General features: G+C 50.9%; 1 protein-coding gene across 1 annotated transcript in view; it reads left to right on the top strand.

Annotated features, from left to right (window-relative positions):
- PALD1 (phosphatase domain containing paladin 1) overlaps positions 1 to 24,441 on the top strand; it is an 84,391-nt gene that overhangs the window by 45,500 nt on the left and 14,450 nt on the right. The window contains 15 exon segments of the mRNA XM_036829671.1: positions 222 to 382; positions 580 to 655; positions 1,275 to 1,426; positions 1,781 to 1,880; positions 2,095 to 2,199; positions 4,118 to 4,213; positions 4,651 to 4,770; positions 5,277 to 5,393; positions 5,474 to 5,629; positions 5,942 to 5,959; positions 5,961 to 6,005; positions 6,007 to 6,141; positions 7,274 to 7,414; positions 7,651 to 7,722; positions 17,023 to 17,163. Coding sequence (XP_036685566.1) covers positions 222 to 382; positions 580 to 655; positions 1,275 to 1,426; positions 1,781 to 1,880; positions 2,095 to 2,199; positions 4,118 to 4,213; positions 4,651 to 4,770; positions 5,277 to 5,393; positions 5,474 to 5,629; positions 5,942 to 5,959; positions 5,961 to 6,005; positions 6,007 to 6,141; positions 7,274 to 7,414; positions 7,651 to 7,722; positions 17,023 to 17,163 — 1,635 coding nt within the window.

The raw sequence follows: 24,441 nt of genomic DNA, 5'->3' as shown, positions 1-24,441 counted from the left end.
CCTGGCCCCGCTGTGGGCCATATCAACTCAGGCGTAGCTGGCTGCCCTCGGGCCAGCGGCCACCCTGGTCCCATCAGGGCGCCCAGGGCACAGAGAGGACCTCTGGTGTGTAGTTCTCCCTGGAGGGAAAGCAGCCTGTCCGTGGCCTCTGTGTGGCCTAGGCGCTGCAGAGCTCATCCAGGAAAGTCAGTCATGGCCCTCTGGCCCCCTACCTCCTCTAGATCCACGACTTTGCCCAGCTGAGCGAGAACAAGTATTACGTGTACCACAACACTGAAGACCTGCGGGGGGAGCCCCACGCCGTGGCCGTCAGGGGCGAGGACGATGTGCACGTGACCAAGGAGGTGTACAAGCGGCCCCTCTTCCTGCGGCCCACCTACAGGTACCGAGGGCCTGCCCAGGGCCCCAGTGTGCTGGGCGTGGCTGCTCGCTGGGCCTGCTCTCCAGCTGCGGCCTCAGTCTCACCATCTGCAGGTTGGGCTGAGTTCCCCACGCCTGTGTCTGCCATGGGAATATGGGGTGGAGGGGATGTCCGGGGTGTGTGGCCTGCCTGATGGGCCGCTCCCCCTCACCCGGTAGGTACCACCGTCTCCCCCTGCCAGAGCAAGGGGCCCCCCTGGAAGCCCAGTTTGATGCCTTTGTCAGTGTCCTCCGGGTAAGTGGGGGCAAGAGGGGTGGTGGGAGCATGGAGGGTGGGCAGGTGCTTGGAGAGTGGGTCTGTGTCGAGGCCCCGTCTCCATGGAGATGCCCTGGTGGGTGTGGCTTCTGGAGGAAGGCTGAGGGCGTGAGTGTGTGGGCTGTGTGTGTCTGGTGTGGGTGTGTATTTGTACATTCTCTAATGACAGAGCCCAGTGCTGACCGTCTGGAGGACTGGACTCTGGCTGTGGCTTGGCTGCTAATTTGCTGTGTGATCCTGGACAGATCTCCTAACTTCTAGGCCTCAAGTTCCTCATTTCTATATTGGAACTAAAAATTCTTACCTTCCAGGCTTCAGCTGATATCTCCTGAGTACCGGTGTTTCTGTCCCGACCCCTTTGGGAGGTCACCTTGTTTAATTTGCCTCTCACAGCAGAGTAACTGTGGCCCTGTCCCCTGTGAGTAATTCTCACCTCCAGGGCCCTGGGAAGGAGGCAGGGCCTGTGCTCCTGGGGCAGGTGGAGCAGATCGGGCCGTGGGGCTGGGCGGCCCATGTCATGACCCCCCAACCCCAATTTGGTCCTCAGCTGAGGGCTTTCTGGTCATGCTGTTACCTGCTCTTCATGGTCCTTCCCCAGGAGACCCCCAGCCTGCTGCTGCTCCGAGATGCCCACGGGCCTCCCCCTGCTCTCCTCTTCAGCTGCCAGACGGGCGTGGGCAGGACCAACCTCGGCATGGTTCTGGGCACCCTCATCCTGCTTCACCACAGTGGGACTGCCTCGAGGCCGGAGTGAGTGGCCTGTGGGACCCAGTGCCCCAGGGGACTGCGGGGATAAGGAGAGGGGAGGGCGGGGCTGCCCCAGGTTGCCGGGGACACGTCAGAAGCCCAGAGCTACAGCTGGAAGTTGGGCAGCTGGGGTTCACTCCCCGGTTTGCCGCAAACTTCACTGGCTGACCTGGAGAAAGTCACTTGACCTTTCTGGGCCCCAGTTTCCCCAGTGGAACAAATGCCTCTTGTCTCTCCAACTGATTTGGAAGAAAACTTGGAGCATGTAGTCCAGTGCCTCTCAGCGGGAGGGTGTGGACAGCGGGGCGTCCTCCAGGCCTTTGGAGTGCTGATTATGCTACTGCCCCTTCCTGTCAGGGCTGCCCCTACGAAGACCAAGCCACTGCCCATGGAGCAGCTCCAGGTGGTCCAGAGCTTTCTCCACATGGTGCCCCAGGGGAGGAGGATGGTGGAGGAGGTGAGCGAGGGGGCTGGGCAAGGAGCTGGGGGCGGGGCGGTGGAGGGGCACTTGCTCCCCTCACTGGGGGACCTCTCCTCCCCTGCCCCCTCCTTCCTTCCCGGCCAGTCATTCTCTTTCCCCCTCTCTTCTCTTCTACCTCCTGCCATCTTTCCTTGGCTCTGCTCCCTCCCTGCTGCTGTCCCCTCTTCCCTGCCCTGGTCTCTGGCACCAGGTGGACAGAGCCATCACCGCTGTGCAGAGTTGCACGACCTGAGAGGAAGTACTCTTGGAAAACCAGAGGGAGCTGGAAGGCAGCCCGCCAGAGACCCCAGCTCAGGTGAGGCACGGAGAGCTGCTGCTTTTGCCTGAGCCCGGCAGCCTTGTTTGGTTGGGCCTGTTGACTGCCCCCCTTCAGACTGGCTTTTCCTAATTGCTGCTTCTCCCATGAGCAGAGCAGTTTTCAGAGGAAGGGGAGATGGGGAGCTGGACCTGTAGGAAGAGAGGAAGTTTACTTTCCCTGACCAGGACCCCTTGATGCAGAATAAACAGGATGGAGGAAGGGGCTGCTGGAAAGGTGCTGGGGGCCTCTGGCTCCAGATACTTCCCAGGCTGCTCCCGGCTCCCCCTGCAAATAAAACCCTCGCTGTTCTTTGGGAAGGCCCGAGTTTGGTCCAGCCGCTGATTCTGGAAGAGTGATGGGCTCTGGGCTGTCTCAGCAGGCCTGTCCCTGTGCTCTGGGGAGAGGAGGTTGGCTTGTTCGCACACAGCGCATGGAAAGAATCTAAAGCCCGCTGAGTCTTTTTCTTCTTTAACACTTAAAAAAGTGTTTTAAAAGCAATATTATATTATAGAAAATTGAGAAATTAGAGAAGGAATAAAACTGCCTGTCATCCAAGCCCAGCTGCCGTGAGCATTTTGGCTGCCTTCCTTCAGTTTTCATATTTCTGATGTTCTTTTGTAGGTTGCCTAGGGCATGTTTATGTCCTGCTTATTTCATGTAACCCCGTCTTTCCCATGTCATGCCTGCTTGTCGTTGTTGAGGTTTACTGGCTGTGGATCCAAGGCCATTGCGAGGCTCAGCCATCATTGGCCTGATAGGTTAGGAGCAGAGCTCTGGCCCGATTGCCCGAGTTCTGTTCCTGGCTCTGCCACCTAGAGGCGTGTGGACCTGGGCAACCTGCTTCACTGCTCTGTGCCTCAGTTTCCCCACTCGTAAAATGGGGCCACTAACAATAATACCCCATAGGGTTGTTGTGAGGATTAGGTGAGCTCAGGTCATAGAGCCTCAGAAGGGAGCCTGACAGAGCAGGTGTTCCTCCTGGCCATCACCTGCTGTGACCTGCAGGCCCCTTCTAGTTGCACAGTGGGGTTAAAGTAAGTACTTTGCATTGAACTACTTCATGAAAATGAGGCTTTTGTGTATTTAGGATTTTTCCCCTTATAAGGTCTAGATTAGGGTTGACAGACAATGGCCCATGGCCAAATCCAGCCCACCACCTGTTTTGATAAACAAGTTTTGTTGGAACGAGGTCTTGCCCATCCATTTATGTACCGTCTATGGCCTCTCTTATGCTGCCATGGCAGAGTCCAAGCTGTTGCAAGGCAGATCGTGTTAGCCCACAAGCCTAGAAAATTTACTGTCTGGCCCTTTATAGAAATAAAGGTTTGCTGACCTCTGGCCTAGATTCCCAAAGATGGGATTAAATTCATCCAAGGGCATGACCTTTTTTTTGGGCCTATACGAATCTCACTTGCCCTCCAGAAGGTGGTGGCTGACCCAGCAGGAGAAGCCTGAGATCCGAAGGTTGAAGAGAGGACCCTTGGAATTTTCTGTGACAGCCCCCTGCCCAGAGGACTCTGGGGTGGGGAGGATCGCAGCTCTTCAGTGAGGGCCTCTGGTTCAGGGAAGGGTGTATACACTTGCTGCTTCAACACGGATTGTGTGTGGCCCTGCATGGTGGGTGGCATTGGAGCAAAGCGGCGAGGCCCAGCCTGTCCCTGGGCACAGAGCCTCACTGAGAGCTGTAGTGCCTGCTGCGGTCACCAGTAGCTCTTCCTGCACCATGGATAAACCACAGCAAATGGGATAGGGTTGGAAGAACTTCCATCCTGGCGTAACAGGGTTATGCAGGGTTGGGGTAGATTGTCTAATGGGAATTTCTGAGACTTAACTCCTGCCCTTCTGGGGATGGGGATGCGTGGCTTAGCAGCCCCATCTTTACTGCCGGCCCTCCTTCCTGGTCCCTTCCTCTCAGGAAAGCGGCAGCCAGCGCGGTGTCCGGCAGAGGGCGCTGTGGAGCCTGGAGCGATACTTCTACCTGGTCCTGTTTAACTACTATCTCCATGAGCAGGTGGGGTGGGGGGATGAGCGGACCCATCCCCCTTTCTCCTGGGGCCCCTCCAGACTCCCCACCCAGGGACTGGCATGGGGTTGATGGGGACCCCTGTGGAGCTGAGGAGGGGAGTGGGGACATGTGTGTTGGTTCCAGAGGAAGGTGGGTTTGGGGGAGGCAAGGAGAGACCCAGATAGAGGGACGGTCCCCAAGCAGGTCAGGCAAAGGGAGGCCCCACGTCTCTTTCCTCTGGGCCCATCTCTATACCCTTAGCCAGGGCATCAGGGCCTGGAGGGATCTTGCTTCGGATATCCTTGTTTTCTCTCCCCAGCCCCTCATCCCTGCCCTGGGCCGTGATGGGTATCTCTTGGGGTCCCCCGACCAGAGGGCAAGCAGGGAGAGTTTGGGATGGCCATGTGCCCTGAACTCCCGTCTCTCTCTGCCTCGGGCTGCAGTACCCGCTGGCTTTTGCCCTCAGTTTCAGCCGCTGGCTGTGTGCCCGTCCTGAACTGTACCACCTGCCTGTGACACTAAGCTCAGCGGGGCCTGTGGCCCCTCGGGACCTCATCACACTGGCTCCCTGGTGAGTGCGCCTGGCTGGCTGGGGAAGTGGGCGTGGGTGTGGGCTTAGCCCTGGGGTTGGTTACAGCCTTGGTTCTTGTGGGGTTGGGCTAAGCATTGCCCTCACAGGAAGCAAAGGGAGGATGGCCTGTGGGGTGATGGATCCTCCTGTGAACAAAATGGGGCCATTCTCAGGCCCTAAGAAGCATTTGCAGCTCTGGCTATTGTTCCAGCACCCGCTCCTCATTCTCAAACCCAAGCGCTCTGGGCAGGGAGTCAGGAGACCTGGTGCTGGAATCTTTGCCACCAGCCTCTCATCTTTGAGCCTCAGCTTCCTCATCCGGAGAGCGGGCACCATTGCACTTGCCCTTGCCAGGGTGGTTATGAGGCTCCAAGTGTGCAAAAGTGCTTTCTAAACTGTCAAGTGCTGGTCTCCCCCCCCGCCCCCCATGCCCACTTGGGACCAGGTTCTGAACCTCAGTTGGCCGCTGAGGTCCCAGGCTTGCTTCTCTCCCAACAGGGGACAGATGACCTCGTCTCCCCGGACGCACTCAGCACCGTCAGAGAGATGGGTGTGGCCAACTTTCGGCGGGTGCCCCGTTTGCCCATCTACGGCACGGCCCAGCCCAGTGCCAAGGTGACCAGCCAGGGGGCCCACTTGTGGGGTGAGGGGAAGGGGGGTTGAGCTCTTTCACTGACGGCCATCTGTCCCCCCAGGCCCTGGGGAGTATCCTGGCCTACCTGACCGACAACAAGAGGAAGCTGCAGCAGGTCGTGTGGGTCAACCTGAGAGAGGAGGCCGTGCTGGAGTGTGACGGGCGCACCCACAGCCTGCGGTGGCCTGGGCCCCCCACGGCCCCTAGCCAGGTGGAGGTGAGGCCCTCCTGCCTTGTACGCACCCCTGCCTTGGAGGCCTTCTGGGGACTTGGCCTGAAAGGGTCTTCAGAAGCTTCTGTGCTGCTGTTGTACAGATGAAGAAACTGAGGCCCTGAGAGGAGCAGTCTCAGGGAGTGGCTGACTCAGGACTCCCTTGCAGCCCCGGATCTGGTTATAAACCTTGAGGCTTGAGAAGGGGGAGAGATGGGCCCGAAGGCCAGGACTATCCTGGCCACAGAGGCTCTGGTCTTTCAGGGCTGGCCTGGGGGCTGCCGCGTGGCCTGAGCCCTCCGTCCCACCCTCCCCTAGAACCTGGAGACCCAGCTGACGGGCCCACCTGAGCATGCCTCCCGCAGGCACCCAGGGCCCCACGGACCCACAGGTTCCAGACGTGCCTCACGACACAGGAGGGTCTTCAGCCAGCACCGCGGGGCCTGCCCGGCCTCACCTACCACCGCATCCCCATGCCAGACTTCTGCGCCCCCGCGAGGAGGTGAGGGGGCTGGGCTGTGTGGGTGAGGCCTCTGGGGAGGGAGAGGACGCCCCCCCTGCCCCCTCGGGCCTGGGCCTTGGCTGTGGGCCACAGCTCCCCAGAGGGGACTAAGAGCTTGTTCTGCAGGGTTTCAGATCGGCCCTAGGTGGTTGTATTCACATGCCTACCAAGCTCCGTGTTGGCGTGTGTGCACACGCGCCTGTGTGTGTGTGCATCATGTGTGTAGGTATGTGTGGGGTGGGTGAGCATGTCTGTGTGTGTTCAGAGTGGGTGGGGGTGTGGTTGTGGAGTGTGTGTGTGTGTGTGTGTGTGTATGTATGTGTGTGGTGGGTCTGTGTCTATGGAGGCTGTGCTGTGCCACTTGTCTACTGGGGGACGCGTGGAGAGCGTGTCTGGTAGAGAGCTGTGTGGTGTGGTGTGTGTAGGGGGTTTGTGGAGGAGGGTGCTGGGGAATGCTGTGTGTGACTGAGGGAGTTTGTGTGTGCATGTGGTATCTGTAGGTTTATGCCTGTGAATGTCTGTAAGGTCTGTGGGTCTTTAAAGTTTGTGTGGTGTGTGTGCCTGGCATGTATTGTGTGGGGGTCGCTGTGTGCCTGTGTGATGTGTCGGTTGTTTGGGCGATGCGTCTGTGTCTGTCTGTCTGTGAGACGGGTGGTGACCGGGCTTGTATTGCCCCCTCACTTTGCTCTGTGGGTCTGGCTGCCCGTAGTTTGTTGCCCCCTAGTGGTCTCGCGCTGCAGTGATCGGCTGAGGTCGGGACTGCCCTCAAACTGGGATCTGGGTTGGGTCCACCTCAGGGGGGCAGTAGGGCCGGGGGTCCACGTGCAGCCCAGGGGCGCAGCACATAGGAATGTGCTTGTTCCACCTGGCAGATGGTGGGCACCAGGAACCTCAGGTGTGTGCCCGTGTCTGCTCATACGTCCAGTGCCTGGTTATATGGGAGTGAACGTGTTTACGTGCACGTGGTCTTGTGTGTACTGCAGTGAGCTGAGTGTGTGTGCATACAAGGTTGTGAGCCTGACACAGCCAGGCTCAGGGCAAACACTCCCAGGACAGCTCCCGGGGTTGCCATTTGGAGGGATGGGCCATCTTGGGAGTCTGTGCAGCTGGGAGCACCCACTGACTCAGACCTTGGTCTCCCTGTGCAGGATTTTGACCGGCTGCTGGGGACCCTGCAGGCTGCGCTCGCCAAGGACCCGGGTACCGGCTTCGTGTTCAGCTGCCTCAGCGGCCAGGGCCGGACAACGACCGCCATGGTGGTGGCTGTGCTTGCCTTCTGGCACATCCGAGTATGTGTGGCCTCCTGTGTGAGGACAGGGGTCTGCCCAGGCAGGGCGGGCATTTGGTCCCTGGGGACCCTGGCTGTGGCAGGAAGGTGTGGTCCCAGAGCCCCCTCTCATCAGCCCTGGGCAGATGGCGCATGGGCTGGCAGACCCCCGGCACGGGCTCCAGCTGTGGGCAGAGTTGGGGGGGAGGGTGCGGTCTGGTAGCCATGCTCCCAGTCCCAGCAGCTGTCCTCCCTTAGGGCTTCCCCGAGGTGGGCGAGGAGGAGCTCGTGAGCGTGCCTGATGCCAAGTTCACCAAGGGCGAGTTTGAGGTGAGCATGCCCTGTGGGGTCCCCAGGGGACACCTGGGGGAGGGGAGGGGTGAGTCTTGCTGGCAGGTCTGGGGGAGATCTTCAAAGCTCCTCCTAAGGCCATTACCTTCTTCCACCTCATCGTATCAGCCCTTCCCTGTCCCCATTTCACAGATGAGCAAACCAGGGCACAGGGTAGCTTGGCTCTGGGCCCTGGCAGATGGTGTTTGGAGAAGAGGGGGCGGATCCCCCCCACTCCTCCTGGCCCTGCTGCTGGGCTACTGGCCAGCATCTTGTCTGGGTAACATTGACGACCACCTCACGGGCACCTGGGACCCAGCTGTGGTTGGTGACCCCGGTGCCGGGCCCCGGACCGCCCCACCCCACCCCCATTTCAATTCAGGGCACTGGATGGACAGTGCTAACATCTCACATTTAGCCACCCATGTATTGCACCTCATGTGCCTCATGTCATCTTCCCTGACACCCTGTAAGTAGGTGGCAGTGTCCCCGTCTTACAGACGGGCACGTGGAACTCAGAGTTGGCACGTGGCTGCCCGGTGTCGGTGTTGTGGTCGGCTCCTGCCTAGCTGGCCGGCCTGGCCAGTGCCCCTCCCCTGCCCTCCCTACTGTCCTGACACCCCTGGCCTCCAGGCAGCTCTCAAACTCACCAAGCGCTTTCAGCTTCTGGGCCTTTGCATATGCTTTTCCCTTGCTCCGGACCACTTCTCTCTTCCTTCTTCTGGCTGATTCACTGATTCTTTTCTTTTTAATTTTTTATTGTGGTAAAATATACATAACACGGAATTTACCATTTTAACCATTTTTCAGTGTACAGTTCTGTGGCGTTAAGTTACATTCACATTATTGTGCAACCATCTCCAGAACTTTTTCCTTAGGCCAAATTGACCGTATCCATTAAACACTAACTCCCCATCTCCCCTCCCCCAAGCCCCTGGCAGCCACCATTCTACTTTTATCTCTATGAATTTGACTATTTTACATACCTCATATGAGGAGAATCATACAGTATTTGTCCTTTTGTGACTGGCTTATTGCACTTAGCATAATAGCATCAAGGTTCATCCGTGGTGTAGCATGTGTCACAATTTCTGTTTTCAAAAGGCTGAGTAGCATTCCATTGTAAGTATTGACCACATTTTGTTTATCCATTCATCTGTCCATGGACACTTAGGTTGTCTTCACCTTTGGGCTATTGTGAATCATGCTGCTGTGAACATGGGTGTACACGTATCTGTTTGAGTCTTTGCTTTCAATTCCAGAAGTGGAATCACTGGATCAACTGGTAATTCACTGTTTAAATTTTGAGGAACTGCCATATTGTTTTCCCACAGCAGCTACGCCATATACATTCCTACCAGCAAGCACAGGGTTCCAATTCTTCCACATTCTTGCCAACACTTGTTGTTTTCTGTTTTTTTTTTTTTTGGATATAGCCTTCCGAGTAGGTGTGAAATGACATCTCACTTGTGGTGTTGATTTGAATTTCCCCACCGACTAGTGATGTTGAACATTGTTTCATTTGTTTATGGCCATTTTTGTATCTTCCTTGGAGAAATGTCTATTCGAATTCTTTGCCCATTTTGATTTGGGTTGTTTTGTTATTGTTGAGTTGTAGGAACTCTTTATATATTCTGGATATCAATCCCTTGTTAGATATGTGAGAGTTCGGTGGGTTGCCTTTTTAGTCTGTTGATAGTGTCCTTTCATGCAAAAATTTTTAATTTTGATGAAATTCAATTTGTCTATTTTTTCTTGTTTCCTGTGCTTTTGGTGTCATATCCAAGAAGTCATTGCTAAATGCAATGTTATGAAGCTTTTCTTCTGTGTTTTCTTCTAAGAATTTTATGGTTTTAGCTCTTACATTTAGGTCTTTGATCCATTTTGAATTAATTTTATTTTTTAAATTTTATTTATTTTTTTATATAGCAGGTTCTTATTAATAATCCATTTTATACATATTAGTGTATATATGTCAATCCCAGTCTCCCAATTCATCACACCACCACCCCACCATCACCACTTTCCCCCCTTGGTGTCCATACGTTTGTTTTCTACATCTGTGTTTCTATGTCTGCCCTGCAAACCGGTTCATCTGTGCCATTTTTCTAGGTTCCACATATAGGCGTTAATATACGATATTTGTTTTTCTCTTTCTGACTTACTTCACTCTGTATGACAGTCTCTAGATCCATCCACGTCTCTGCAAATGACCCAATTTCGTTCCTTTTTATGGCTGAGTAATATTCCATTGTATATATGTACCACATCTTCTTTATCCATTCGTCTGTCGATGGGCATTTAGGTTGCTTCCATGACCTGGCTATTGTAAATAGTGCTGCAAAGAACATTGGGGTGCATGTGTCTTTTTGAATTATGGTTTTCTTTGGGTATATGCCCAGTAGTGGGATTGCTGGGTCATATGGTAATTCTATTTTTAGTTTTTTAAGGAACCTCCATACTGTTCTCCACAGTGGCTGTATCAATTTACATTCCCACCAACAGTGCAAGAGGGTTCCCTTTTGTCCACACCCTCTCCAGCATTTGTTGTTTGTAGATTTTCTGATGATGCCCATTCTAACTGGTGTGAGGTGATACCTCATTGTAGTTTTGATTTGCATTTCTCTAATAATTAGTGATGTTGAGCAGCTTTTCATGTGCTTCTTGGCATCTGTATGTCTTCTTTGGAGAAATGTCTATTTAGGTCTTCTGCCCATTTTTGGATTGGGTTGTTTGTTTTCTTAATATTGAGCTGCATGAGCTGTTTATATATTTTGGAGATTAATCATTTGTCCGTTGATTCGTTTGCAGTTATTTTCTCCCATTCTGAGGGTTTTCTTTTCGTCTTGTTTGCAGTTTCCTTTGCTTTGCAAAAGCTTTGAAGTTTCATTAGGTCCCATTTGTTTATTTTTGTTTTTATTTCCATTACTCTAGGAGGTGGATCAAAAAAGATCTTGCTGTGATTTATGTCAAAGAGTGTTCTGCCTATGTTTTCCTCTAAGACTTTTATAGTGTCCAGTCTTACATTAAGGTCCATTTTGAGTTTATTTTTGTGTGTGGTGTTAGGGAGTGTTCTAATTTCATTCTTTTACATGTAGCTGTCCAGTTTTCCCAGCACCACTTACTGAAGAGACTGTCTTTTCTCCATTGTATATCCTTGCCTCCTTTGTCATAGATTAGTTGACCATAGGTGCATGGGTTTATCTCTGGGCTTTCTATCTTGTTCCATTGATCTATATTTCTGTTTTTGTGCCATACCATATTGTCTTGATTACTGTAGCTTTGTAGTATAGTCTGAAGTCAGGGAGTGTGATTCCTCCAGCTCCGTTTTTTTCCCTCAAGACTGCTTTGGCTATTCGGGGTCTTTTGTGTCTGCATACAAATTTTAAGATTTTTTGTTCTAGTTCTGTAAAAAATGCCATTGGTAATTTGGTAGGGATTGCACTGAATCTGTAGATTGCTTTGGGTAGTATAGTCATTTTCACAATATTGATTCTTCCAATCCAAAAACATGGTATATCTCTCCCTCTGTTGGTATCATCTTTAATTTCTTTCATCAGTGTCTTATAGTTTTCTGCATACAGGTTTTTGTCTCCTTAGGTAGGTTTATTCCTAGGTATTTTTTTTCTTTTTGTTGCAGTGGTAAATGGGAGTGTTTCCTTAATTTCTCTTTCAGATTTTTCATCATTAGTGTATAGGAATGCAAGAGATTTCTGTGCATTAATTTTGTATCCTGCAACTTTACCAAATTCATTGATTAGGTCTAGTAGTTTTCTGGTGGCAGTTTTAGGATTCTCTGTATAGTATCATGTCATCTGCAAACAGTGACAGTTTTACTTCTTCTTTTCCAGTTGTATTCCTTTTATTTCTTTTTCTTCTCTGATTGCCATGGCTAGGATTTCTAAAACTATGTTGAATAATAGTGGCGAGAGTGGACATCCTTGTCTTGTTCCTGATCTTAGAGGAGATGCTTTCAGTTTTTCACCATTGAGAATGATGTTTGCTGTGGGTTTGTTGTATATGGCCTTTATTATGTAGAGGTAGGTTCCCTCTATGCCAACTTTCTGGAGAGCTTTTTTCATAAATCTGTGTTGAATTTTGTCAAAAGCTTTTCTGCATCTACTGAGATGATCATATGGTTTTTATTCTTCAATTTGTTAATATGGTGTATCACATTGATTGATTTGCGTATATTGAAGAATCTTTGCATCCCTGGGATAAATCCCACTTGTTCATGGTGTATGATCCTTTTAATATGTTGTTGGATTCTGTTTGCTAGTATTTTGTTGAGGATTTTTGCGTCTATATTCATCAGTGATATTGGTCTGTAATTTTCTTTTTTTGTAGTATCTTTGCCTGGTTTTGGTATCAGGGTGATGGTGGCCTCATAGAATGAGTTTGGGAATGTTCCTACCTCTGCAGTTGTTTGGAAGAGTTTGAGAAGGATTGGTGTTAACACTTCTCTACATGTTTGATAGAATTCGCCTGTGAAGCCATCTGGTCCTGGGCTTTTGTTTGTTGGAAGATTTTTAATCACAGTTTTAATTTCAGTGTTTGTGATTGGTCTGTTTATATTTTCTATCTCTTCCTGGTTCAGTCTTGGAAGGTTGTGCTTTTCTAAGAATTTGTCCATTTCTTCCAGGTTTTCCGTTTTATTGACATAGAGTCGCTTGTAGTAGTCTCTTAGGATGCTTTGTATTTCTGTGGTGTCTGTTGCAACTTCTCTTATTTCATTTCTAATTTTATTGATTTGAGTCCTCTCCCTCTTTTTCTTGATGAGTCTGGCTAATGGTTTATCAATTTTGTTTATCTTCGCAAAGAACCAGCTTTTAGTTTTATTGATCTTTGCTATTGTTTTCTTTGTTTCTATTTCATTTATTTCTGCTCTGATCTTTATGATTTCTTTCCTTCTACTAACTTTGGGTTTTATTTGTTCTTCTTTCTCTAGTTCCTTTATGTGTAAGGTTAGATTGTTTATTTGAGATTTTTCTTGTTTCTTGTTCCCTCTTAGAACTGCTTTTGCTGCATCCCATAGGTTTTGGATCATTATGTTTTCGTTGTAATTTGTCTCTAGGTATTTTTTGATTTCCTCTTTGATTTCTTCAGTGATCCTGTTTAGTAACGTATTGTTTAGCCTCCATGTGTTTGTGTTTTTTACGTTTTTTTCCATGTCATTGATTTCTAATCTCATAGCATTGTGGTCAGAAAAGATGCTTGATATGATTTCAATTTTCTTAAATTTACTGAGGCTTGATTTGTGACCCAAGATGTGATCTATCCTGGAGAATGTTCCATGTGCACTAGAGAAGAAAGTGTAGTCTGCTGTTTTTGGATGGAATGTCCTATAAATATCAATTAAATCTATCTGGTCTGTTGTGTCATTTAAAGCTTGTGTTTCCTTATTAATTTTCTGTTTGGATGATCTGTCCATTGGTGTAAGTGAGGTGTTAAAGTCCCCCACTATTACTGTGTTACTGTCGATTTCCTCTTTTATAGCTGTTAGCAGTTGCCTTATGTATTGAGGTGCTCCTATGTTGGGTGCATATATATTTATAATTGTTATATCTTCTTCTTGGATTGATCCCTTGATCATTATGTAGTGTCCTTCCTTGCCTCTTGTAACGTTCTTTACTTTAAAGTCTTTTATCTGATATGAGTATTGCTACTCCAGCTTTCTTTTGATTTTCATTTGCATGGAATATCTTTTTCCATCCCCTCACTTTCAGTGTGTATGTGTCCCTAGGTCTGAAGTGGGTCTCTTGTAGACAGCATATATATGGGTCATGTTTTTGTATCCATTCAGCAAGCCTGTGTCTTTTGGTTGGACATTTAATCCATTCACGTTTAAGGTAATTATTGATATGTATGTTCCTATTACCATTTTCTTGAGAAGTTCCTTTAGCATTTGTTGTAGAGCTGGTTTGGTGGTGCTGAATTCTCTTAGCCTTTGCTTGTCTGTAAAGCTTTTGATTTCTTCAATGAATTTGAAGGAGATCCTTTCTGGGTAGAGTAATCTTGGTTGTAGGTTCTTCCCTTTCATCACTTTAAATGTGTCATGCCACTCCCTTCTGGCTTGTAGAGTTTCTGCTGAGAAATCAGCTGTTAACCTTATGGGAGTTCCCTTGTATGTTGTCTTTTCTCCCTTGATCCTTTCCGTAATTTTTTTTGTCTTTAATTTTTGTCAATTTGATTACTGTGTGTCTCGGCGTGTTTCTCCTTGGGTTTATCCTGCCTGGGACTCTCTGCACTTCCTGGACTTGGGTGGCTATTTCCTTTCCCATGTTAGGGAAGTTTTTGACTATAATCTCTTCCAATATTTTCTCAGGTCCTTTCTCTCTCTCTTCTCCTTCTGGGACCCCTATAATGCGAATGTTGTTGTGTTTAATGTTGTCTCAGAGGTCTCTTAGGCTGTCTTCATTTCTTTTCATTCTTTTTTCTTTATTCTGTTCCATGGCAATGAATTCCACCATTCTGTCTTCCAGGTCACTTGTCCGTTCTTCTGCCTCAGTTATTCTGCTATTGATTCCTTCTAGTGTATTTTTCATTTCAGTTATTGTATTTTCATCTCTGTTTGTTTGTTCTTTAATTCTTCCAGGTCTTTGTTAAACATTTCTTGCATCTTCTCGATCTTTGCCACCATTCTTTTTCCGAGGTCCTGGATCATCTTCACTATCATTATTCTGAATTCTTTTTCTGGAAGGTTGCCTATCTCCACTTCATTTAGTTGTTTTTCTGGGGTTTTTTCTTGTTCCTTCATCTGGTACATAGCCCTCTGCCTTTTCATCTTGTCTATCTTTCTATCTGAATTAATTTTTGTATATGGTATAAGGTAAGAGTCCAAGTTCATTCTCTTGCATGTGGGTATCCAATTTTCCCAGCACCATTTGTTGAAAAGAATGTCCTTTCCCCATCGAATGGTTTGGCAAAAATCATTTGACCATATACACGAGGGTTTATTTCCAAGTCTACACGTCGGTCCCTCAGATGTGATAGTTAGAACTCTCTACTCACACCCAGTCCTGTGCCAGGAGCTCTGTGTGTGCTCCCTTCTTCACCCTTCACAGCCCCCATGGGTTAGGTGCCCTTACTACTCCCAGTTGATAGATGAGGAAACTGAGGTGCTGGGAGCCAAGCTCATCACCCTAGAACCACGTCAGAGAGGTGATGGGGTCAGGGCACAAGCCAGGTAGTTGACCTCTGAATCTGTGTTCTAAAGTTACATCATGTGACCCAAGGATGCCCCTGTACCCACATCCTTACCCACCCCAAGACATCGTCATGTCTAGACCAGCTTCTTTTGTAATTAATCAGGCCTATTGAGCCCACAGACCAGTGGGGAACATTCAATAGACTGTGAAGAGTGCTGAAATAGACATCAGTTCCGAGCGCTGAAGGTGCAGCTGGGGGAGCCCAAGAGGGCTTCGTGGAGGAGGTGACATTTGAGTGTATTTTAGAAAGATGAGTGAGTCTGCTGGGGCTGGGGGTAGGGGTAGTGTGCAGAGGGGATCAAACATGGAAAGGAGGGAGTGTGGAAGGGGCAGGACCTCTGGAAGGCTGCAGCTGGCCAGAATGGAAGGAGGCAGGGCTGAGGTGGGGGCCCCGACTGTGAGGACCCTGGAAGACCACACTGTGTGTTTGACCTTAACCTTGGGGCCAGCAGAGATGTAGGGGAGGTCGTGATCAGATTCTCATTCTGGAGGCCAGTGTGTGGAGGAGGGTGTGGAGAGGAGAGCCTGGGGCCTGAGTGAGGCAGGGGCCGCCCAGTGAACAGGAGCCCAGTCACCTTTGGCTGGTCTTGGGGGCCGTTGGTTGTGAGGCAAAGAGGGAAGACACCGAGGATGACCTCAGGTTTCTGGCTGGCACTTGTGACAGCCAAGGACATGAAGAATTCAAGGGGAGGAGCAATTTAGGGGGAGGGGCTAGGAGTTTGGTTTATTGCATTTGAAAAAGCTGTAGCCCTCTGCCTGGGGAACTGCCCCTGGGCCATCCTGGGGACCTGCCTGTGGTCCATACTCCTCTCAAGTGAGATGTCCATGTCCGACCCAGAGCTTGGGATCCGGGTGTGGCCTGAGCCGGATTAGCCGAGGGTCCTCCCAGGTGATGGGTCCTCTTCTCCCACTGGGCCGTAGCTCCACCCCTGCCGGTGTGCCATCCCTGGGCCAGTTCCTTCTGAGAAACGCAGGGGTGAGGGAGCGCCCTCCCTGCCACGATCCCGCTAGGGCCCAGTCATGGAGATGGGTCAGATTGAGAGAAGAGCTGAGCTGGGTAGGGTTTTGGTCTTTCGTTCATTTAGCATCGTCCACGGGGTGCCTCCTAGGTGGAAAAGCTATTGCTCTTGGGGATTAGGGAGCTTCTTGTCTGGTGGGGAGTGGATGTGAACAGGTGGACACACGGATGGATGGGATGGATGAGTAGGTGGAAGTCGACTTCGGGGCTCTGAAAGGACTGTGCGGGCTGTTGGGGTGACTGAGGGGGCCCCAGGAAGGTGTTGGAGCCCTGGGGGGGGTTATGAGGGAGGCTGGGAGGCAAGTGGGGTCAGGCACTGGGAGACCTTGTAGACGTGGGGAAGCTTTCGGTTTTTATGTTGAGTGCAAGGGAGCCAGGAAGAGACTGAAGCCCGGGAATTGCACAAACAGGACGTGCTCACACTTATACTTTCCTATGGCCTCTCTGGCAACCAGCGAGGAGGAGAAGGAGGGGCTGCTGCAGTGGGGATGGGAGGTGCTTGGGGCCTGGGTTGGTGCTGGCGCAGGGGTTGCAGGGTAGGCACATCTGGAGGGGGGTCCACAGGGGCGTGGTCGGGAGGGTGACTGCGGGGAGGAGCCCTGCCCTGCAGAGTGATCTTAACGGGCCTCAGTTTCCCCGAGTAAAGGGGGTCTTACTTCAGATGAGCGGTGTCCACACTGCGTTCCCCAGAGCTGGGTGTTTCCGAAGTGCCAGGGGGCTGCTGCTGGGTGGAGGGAGAGCCAGCGAGGCCCCAGCTCAGGCCTGTCCTATACCCGCCCCTCGCCCCGCCAGCCCCGGTTACATGACAGCTATCTGTTTTACGGGTTAGAGTCCTGGATAAGGCTTCGTTTGAAGCAAGGTTCCTGCTGCTTAAAAAGTAAGCACCTCGGGAGCCCTGGCCTCAGAGATACGGAGGAACGCCCTTGTTCCCTGCCCCCATCTGAGAACCAAGGAGTGGTCAGGGCCCGGGCCTTGAGGCCAGTGCGGCCCTTGGTGTGGGTGAACCTGTTGCCGGGGCTGGAGGGCCCTCCCACCTTCGTCTTCTCTCTGCTCATCCCCCTCCTCTGGTCCCAGGTGGTGATGAAGGTGGTGCAGCTGCTGCCTGACGGGCACCGCGTGAAGAAGGAGGTGGACGCGGCGCTGGACACGGTCAGTGAGACCATGACGCCCATGCACTACCACCTGCGGGAGATCATCATCTGCACCTACCGCCAGGTGAGCCCCGGCCCCGGCCCGGGTGCCGTCCCCACGTGCACAGCCCAGGAGGCGGCCACCGTGGGCGTGAGGGCTGGGGGCCCCACGGGACCCGCAGGGGCTCTCGGTCACTTCTTCACCTTCTGGGAGCGGAGGGGATCCCTGACATGGAAATACGGCCAGCCCCGGCTCGTGCCGGCTGCGTTCTAGAGCGCTCGGTGGGGTGTGTGCGGGGGTGAGGTACGGGGTATTTAGCAGCCACTGCGGCTCTGGGACCCGTCAAGGATGTGAGCAGTCAGAGGGAGCACCCTGTCCTAGATCCCTGTGGTGCCAGGCATTCACCCTCTGGTTTCTGGGCCACGGGGACCCTGGGGGTCCTGGGCAAGACGCAGGTTGGTAGATGGGTCCTGGAGAGTGGCTGTTTAATATCCGGCGGGGAAGCCGTTCAGTGTTTTCACAGCTGATGCTGCCGGAGGGACTGGGCATTCAATCATACAAATCCGAAGTTTTCTAAAGAAGTCCAGATTTCATATAAACACTCAGATTTTTAGCCTATCCAGAAAAAATGTGCCCTCCAGTCGGCTGTGGTTCCCCGTGCTCTGTCACATGTGGCCCAGCTGGTGCGGCCATGTAACCCGCCGGGCCGCTCTGGGCATCAGACTCTGTGGCCTCTGGCCTCTGTGTGGAGCACGCTGACCTGTTCTTCTGTTCTCCTCTGGCCCAGTGACCTTGCTTGGCTGCTGGAGAAGAAGAGGGCGCTGGAGTGGGAGGGAGCAGCTGTGGGGGGAGCCGAGAAGACCGAGCCTGAAGTGAGGGAGTACCCCTCTGGGTGCCGACCTTGTGCTGTCTGCTGTGGGCCAGCGGTCCCCAAGGTCAGCTTCTGCCTGTGGCCCCTGCAGAGAAGGGGCAGCTCCAAGCCAGCCCCACGCGCAGCCTGCACCTGGCACATGTTGTGAATGGCTGATCCAGGCCAGCCTTTGCTTAGGGTCACCGATCAGACCATGGTTGGGAAAAAGGGTGTTGGGCTAGAGGCAGGCCATCTGGGGTCAGGCTATGCCCAAGGTCAGAGGTCACTTGGAAGGGCTGCCAAATTTGGGGTGGGGAAAGGGGTTAAGGAGTTTCAGAAAATGGACTTTGCTGAGCTTTGGAAGATGGGCTCATTTTCCCCAGGGCCAGCAGCTCCATTGTATATCCCCTTTGGAGTTGCCTGTGGGTCTCACTCATGGTGGTCTCGTATACTGCCATCAGGTGGCAGCAGTGAACTGAGAGCCTGAGCTCCTCCTTTCAGGACACCCCGAGAGGGCGGAGAACTGACGCTTCCATTTCTCTCTGTAGCTGGAGGCCCGAGTAGTTGAAAAAGGATGCCTAGCCCTGCCTCAGAGCACCATAGGCCCTCTCCCCACACTGACCACACTCTGTCAGAGTCCCCCTCTCCACAGCCCCTTCCTTCCGGCCCTGCTAGCTCTTCACTGCCTTTAGGCAGTTCAGGGACCGCCCTCCCCCCCAAAGGTGATAGGCCCTCCCCTCCTCTGAGCTCTGCAGCCATGGATGTTCATTGTGGGGCACACCGAGGGTGCAGCAGGGAGCATCAAGGGGACGTGAGCCTTGGGAAGAGAGGAGAGGTCCCACAGAGCTGGCCTTGAACAATCCCGAAGTAATGAGAGCCAGGCGAAGGCACATCAGGTGGGAGGGAGCTCCTGGGCAAAGGCCAGGAGGCTGAAAGGTGCAAAGCGAGTTCAGAAGCAGTGAAGGTGCTAGAGAACACAGTTGTGTTGGAAGTTGTCAGAGATGAGGCTGGGTGGGTGAGTTGGCTCTACTCTGTTGGCAGTGGGAGAGAAGGGTGGTGTTGTTGGGGCTATGTTCAGCAGTAGATGCTCTGGCTGCCTTTGGGGTGTGGGGTGTTTTAATGGAAGCAGACCCAGCAGAGGACTCTCGCCCCCCTCCCCGCCAGGCCAGCCCCCTCATCTCCGTTCCAAAGGCTAGGATGGTGCCAACCTCTGCAGTGGGAGGAGGGGAATCCCTGAGCTCCATTCCTGGGCTTCCCGGTGTTGGTGATGGAGGGATAAGAGTCCGGGGCAGGGCTTCCCTGGTGGCGCAGTGGTTAAGAATCTGCCTGCCAGTGGAGGGGACACGGGTTCGATCTCTGGTCTGGGAAGATCCCACATGCCGCGGAGCAACTAAGCCCGTGTGCCATGACTACTGAGCCTGCGCTCTAGAGCCCGCGAGCCACAACAAGAGAAGCCACCGCAATGAGAAGCCCACGCACCACAATGAAGAGTAGCCCCTGCTCTCCGCAACTAGAGAAAGCCCGTGTGCAGCGACGAAGACCCAACACAGCCATAAATAAATAAATAAATATATAGATAAATAAATAAATTAAAAAAAAAAAGAGTCCGGGGCAGAAGCAAGATGTAGATTCATTCCCCAATTTGGCCACCAGGTGGCACCAGCGAGCTGGGGTCAAACTCTCAAAAGAGCTGAAGAGGAGGGGGGCCTGAGACACCCTCTAATCCAGTTCTTCTCACCCTGGCTGTGCAATAGATTCACCTCGGAGCTTTAAAACAGGCCCATGGCTGAGCTCCATCCCCAGAGTCTGATTTAGTTGGTCTGCTATGGGGGCCAGGGCACAGAGCTTTTCTTAAAGTAACTTAGGTGATTCCAAAGTACAGTCAAGGTTAAGTACCATGTACTCTAAGCAGGGGTCCCCAACTTCAGTGAGGTTCAGGATCACCTGGAGGACTTGTTAAAATGCATATTGCTGGGCCCACCCCCAGACTTTTGATTCTGTAGGTCTGGGTGTCTAGCAAGCTCCTAGATGACGCTGACGCTCCTGGGCGGGGACCGCACTGCGGGTTCTGCCGCTGTAGTGTCTTGCCCTCTTGCTCTCTCCTTTTTATAACAGCTTTATTGAGATGTAACTCACACACCACACAAGCCACTTATTTAAAGTGTGCAAGGCAATGGTTTTTAGTATATTCACAGAGTTGTGTAACCATCGTTACCACAATCAACTTTAGAACATTTTCATCATCCCAAAAAGAAACCTCTTGTACGCATTAGTAGTCATTCCCTATTTCCCCCTCTCCAAGCCCTAGGCAACCGCCAAGCTACTTTCGGTCTCTGGGGATTTGCCTATTCTGGACATTTCATATAAATGGAATTATACAATATTTGGACCTTTGTGACTGGCTTCTTTTACTTAGCATAGTATTTTTGAGGTTTATCCACATTGTAGCATGTATCAGTATTTCACTCCTTTTTATGACTGAATACTATTCTGTTGTGTGGATATATCACATTTTGTTTATCTCTTCATCAGTTGACGGACATTGGGTTGTTTCCGTTTTCTCGCTGTTATGAATATAAAGCTGCTATGAGCATTCATGTATAAGTATTTGTGTGGACATGTTTTCAATATACACAGGAGTGGAATTGCTGGGTCATATTATAACTTTAGGTTTAATCTTTTGGGGAACTGCCAGACTGTTTTCCAAAGTGGCTGCACCATTTTATATTCCCATCAGCAGTGTGTGAAGATTCTAATTTCTCCACATCCTTGCTAACCCTGGTGATTGTCCTTTTTAAAAAATTTTTTTAAAAATTTTATTTATTTTTTTGGCCAGGCTGCGTGGCTTGTGGGATCTTAGGTCCCTGACCAGGGATTGAACCCATGCCCTCAGCAGTGAAAGTGCAGAGTCCTAACCACTGGACCGCCAGGGAAGTCCCTGGTGATTGTCCTTTTTGATTTTAGCCATCCATTATAGCTGTAGCCCAGATGATTCTGTGGCTTCTTAGCTGGTCACTGAGGACTTTTGTGGGTGAAATGGGGCCTGGAGTCCTCGCTCCCTGCATGGGAGACTGTGCGTCTCTCTGCCCCTCTAGGAGGTCGTGTCTGGGTGCTCTGGCAGAGAGTGGAGTGGATGGGGGTCCCTAAGGTCCCTGAGTGGCGGTCAAGCAGATCCAAGAGGGAGGGGGAGTGTGTGGGGTGCTCTTGCTGTCAGAGTCAGCTGTGAAGAGGCAGGGAATCAGTTTGGGGATTGCCATCTTTTTTTTTTTTTTTAATTAATTATTAATTTTTGGCTGCATTGGGTCTTCGTTGCTGCACAAGTGCTTTCTCTAGTTGCGGCAAGCGGGGGCCACTCCTTGCTGCGGTGTGCGGGCTTCTCATTGCAGTGGCTTCTCTTGTGGCGGAGCACGGGCTCTAGGCATGCGGGCTTCAGTAGTTGTGGCATGTGGGCTTCAGTAGTTGTGGCTTGTGGGCTCTAGAGCTCAGGCTCAGTAGTTGTGGCGCATGGGCTTAGTTGCTCCGCGGCATGTGGGATCTTCCTGGAACAGGGCTCGAACCCGTGTCCCCTGCATTGGCAGGGGGGTTCTTAACCACTCTGCCACCAGGGAGGTCCTGGGGATTGCCATCTTAAAAATAGTCACTCTTCTGATCCATGAAAAAATAGGGTATCTTTCCATTTGTATCGGTCTTCTTTAATTTCTTACATGATGTTTTATAGTTTCCAGAGCGTAAGTTTTGTACTTCTTTTGTTAAATTTATTCCTAAGTATTTTATTATTTTTATGCTATGGAATAAAGTGGAATTATTTATGCTAATTATTTATGCTAATTATTTTATGCTATGGAATTGATTTCTTAGTTTTATTTTTTGACTTTGTTCATTGCTACTGTAGAAATACAACTGATATTTGTATATGGATCTTCTATCTTGCAACCTTGTAGAACTCGTTTCTTCGTTCTAATACTTTTATTTTTTTAGTGAATTCCTTAGAATTTTCTATATACAAGATCATGTCATCTGCAAATAGAGATATTTTATTTTTTTCTTTCCAATATGCATGCCTTTTATTTGATTTTCTTGTCTGATTGCCCTGGCAAAATCTTCCTGTACAATGTCGACTAGAAGTGGCAAGAGCAGACATCTTTGTCTTGTTCCTGGTCTTAAGAGGAAACCTTTCATTCTCTCACCGTTAAGTATGATATTAGCTGTGGGTTTGTCACAGATATCCTTTGAGGAAGTTCTCTTCCATTCTTGGTTTATTGAGTGTGTTTTTTAATGAAGAGATGTTAAATATTGTCAAATGCTTTTTCTCTATCCATTGAGATGATTCTGTGGTTTTTGCCCTTTATTCTATTGGTATAGTATATTGCTGGAATTAATTTTTGGATATTAAACCAAGCTTGCATCCCTGGGATAAATCCTACTTGGTCATGGTGTACGATCTCCTTTATATATTGCTGCATTTGGTTTGTGGAGGATTTTTGCATCAAATTCATAAAAGCTATTGATCTGTAGAGTTCTTTTCTTATGATGTGTTTGGTTTGGCATCAGGGTAATATTGGCCTCATACAATGTTACCCTGTCATGGGGAGACAGAAACCTAGGGAGGGAGAGAGGGTATCACAAGTGTGTTAGTCAGCTTGGGCTGGCATACCAGACTACCACAGACTGCATGGCTTAACCAACAGAAATTTATTTTCTCACAGTTCTGGAGGCTGGCAAGTCCGAGATCAAAGTTCTGGCTGATTGAGTTTCTAGTGAGGGCTCTCATCCTGGCTTATATACAGCCGCCTTCTCACTGTGTCCTCACATGGCCTCTGTGTGTGTGTGTGTGTGTGTGTGTGTGTGTGTGTGTGTGTGTTTTGTGTGTACGGAGAGAAGGGAAGGGAGGGAAGGGGCTCTCTGGTATTTCTTCTTATAAGGACACTAATCTCAGAGGTTGTCTAATCATTGACGCCTGGAAGTGCTGTTAGAGAACAAAGAAAGAATCCAAAGACCTTATTCCTAGCCCAGGTTTCACAGACCAGTGTTAACAAAGGGAAGGATCTTTCAAGGGTTGCCAATATGTAACCTTATTAAATGTGTTCATTTTAAAGGAAGGAAGGAAGTAAAGAAGCAAAAATGAAAAAACCCAGCTACCATCTAACATGGTTGGCATTTTAGAAAAGAAAGGATATTTTAGTACCAGAAAAGTAGGGTGGGTGTTCTCAGAATAGAGGACAGTCCTCGAAAAGATTTATATTTCTAAATTCCTGTGGAGTTGTGAGACTGGTCATAGACCTAGATTTGGAAATTGCGACGAGGCCACTGTTTACTTTAGTCAGAAAGGCCGAATGCCTCCTTCAGGGTCACCCTGCACTCGCCCCAGCCTGACTGGACCCAGAGCCCCTGTCCTGCCTGAGGTCAGGGTGATCGGAGCGGTCCCAGCTGCCTCCAGATTTGAGGGGCCATCTGGCCAGCTAGGTGTGTGTGTGTGGACCCTGGAAGGGACTTAATTATGACCGTCAATCCCCGTGTGGATGGGAAGGAAGCAGGTTAGATTGTCCTGGGTTGACTGGCGGAAGGAACGAGGATGTGGGAGCTGGAAGGAGCTGGGTTCCTACAGGACCATCTTCATCCTCTCTGACTACCTTTGTCCCCCCCGCCTACAGGCTGGACTAATGCTGCTTCCTGGCAGGGCTGTGTGTGGGAAGGACACAGGGCAGGCTGTGTGTGGGAAGGACACAGGGCAGGCTGTGTGTGGGAAGGACACAGGGCAGGCTGTGTGTGGGAAGGACACAGTAAATGCTCGAAAATGGGAGGCCCCAAGGATCATTGTAGGGCACAGTGTCCTGTGATGTTCTTCCTAGCTTCAAACCCCCTGAACAGACTCTCAGGTTTTAGTGCCAAGGGGACTTAGAGAGCATGTGACCTCTCTGTTTACAGAGGAGCAGGAGAGCGACTGCCCAGGGCCCCACGTGAGTTGATGGCAGATCAGGGATGAGAGGCAAAGATCCTCACTCCCAGCCCCGAGCCCCTCCCCTGACCACGATGCCCTTGACCCCAGGTCTCAGTCAGTGTTGCCCTGGTGGGCTGTGGTGGGCTTGCTGAGGCTCCAGAGGCAGCTGCTTCCTCTACCCTTTCCCTCTGAGGGACTGACTCCTCTGGAAATTGGCAGCCATGTCTCACCCCTGGTACCAGGCTGTTTATTTAGACCCCTGCCCTCTGGTTTCAAGCCGGAAGCCCCCGGGTGCTCTCCGGTGGAGCCTGCAGGTGTCTGCTCAGAGCAGGCCAGGTGCTGCGTGTGCAGGTGACTCTCGTTCGCCTGGTTGGACACCCAGGACCTCTGAATGGAAATGGACCTGAGCCCAGGCTCAGGTTGGGGGTGTATCGCCTACATGGGCTCCATTTGCCTGGGAACATTCCAGGTCCTGTCCACATTCTGCCCCTCAGAAGGTTTCCTCCCAGGATCCCACAGCCTTGGGATTCTGAGACTCTGAGCAGCACGTGCTCCTCAGCTCCCTACCCTGCAC

Source organism: Balaenoptera musculus, chromosome 16 (genome assembly GCF_009873245.2).
Source record: "Balaenoptera musculus isolate JJ_BM4_2016_0621 chromosome 16, mBalMus1.pri.v3, whole genome shotgun sequence".
Taxonomy (NCBI): Eukaryota; Metazoa; Chordata; class Mammalia; order Artiodactyla; family Balaenopteridae; genus Balaenoptera; species Balaenoptera musculus.
This window is presented reverse-complemented; position numbering and strand designations above follow the sequence as displayed.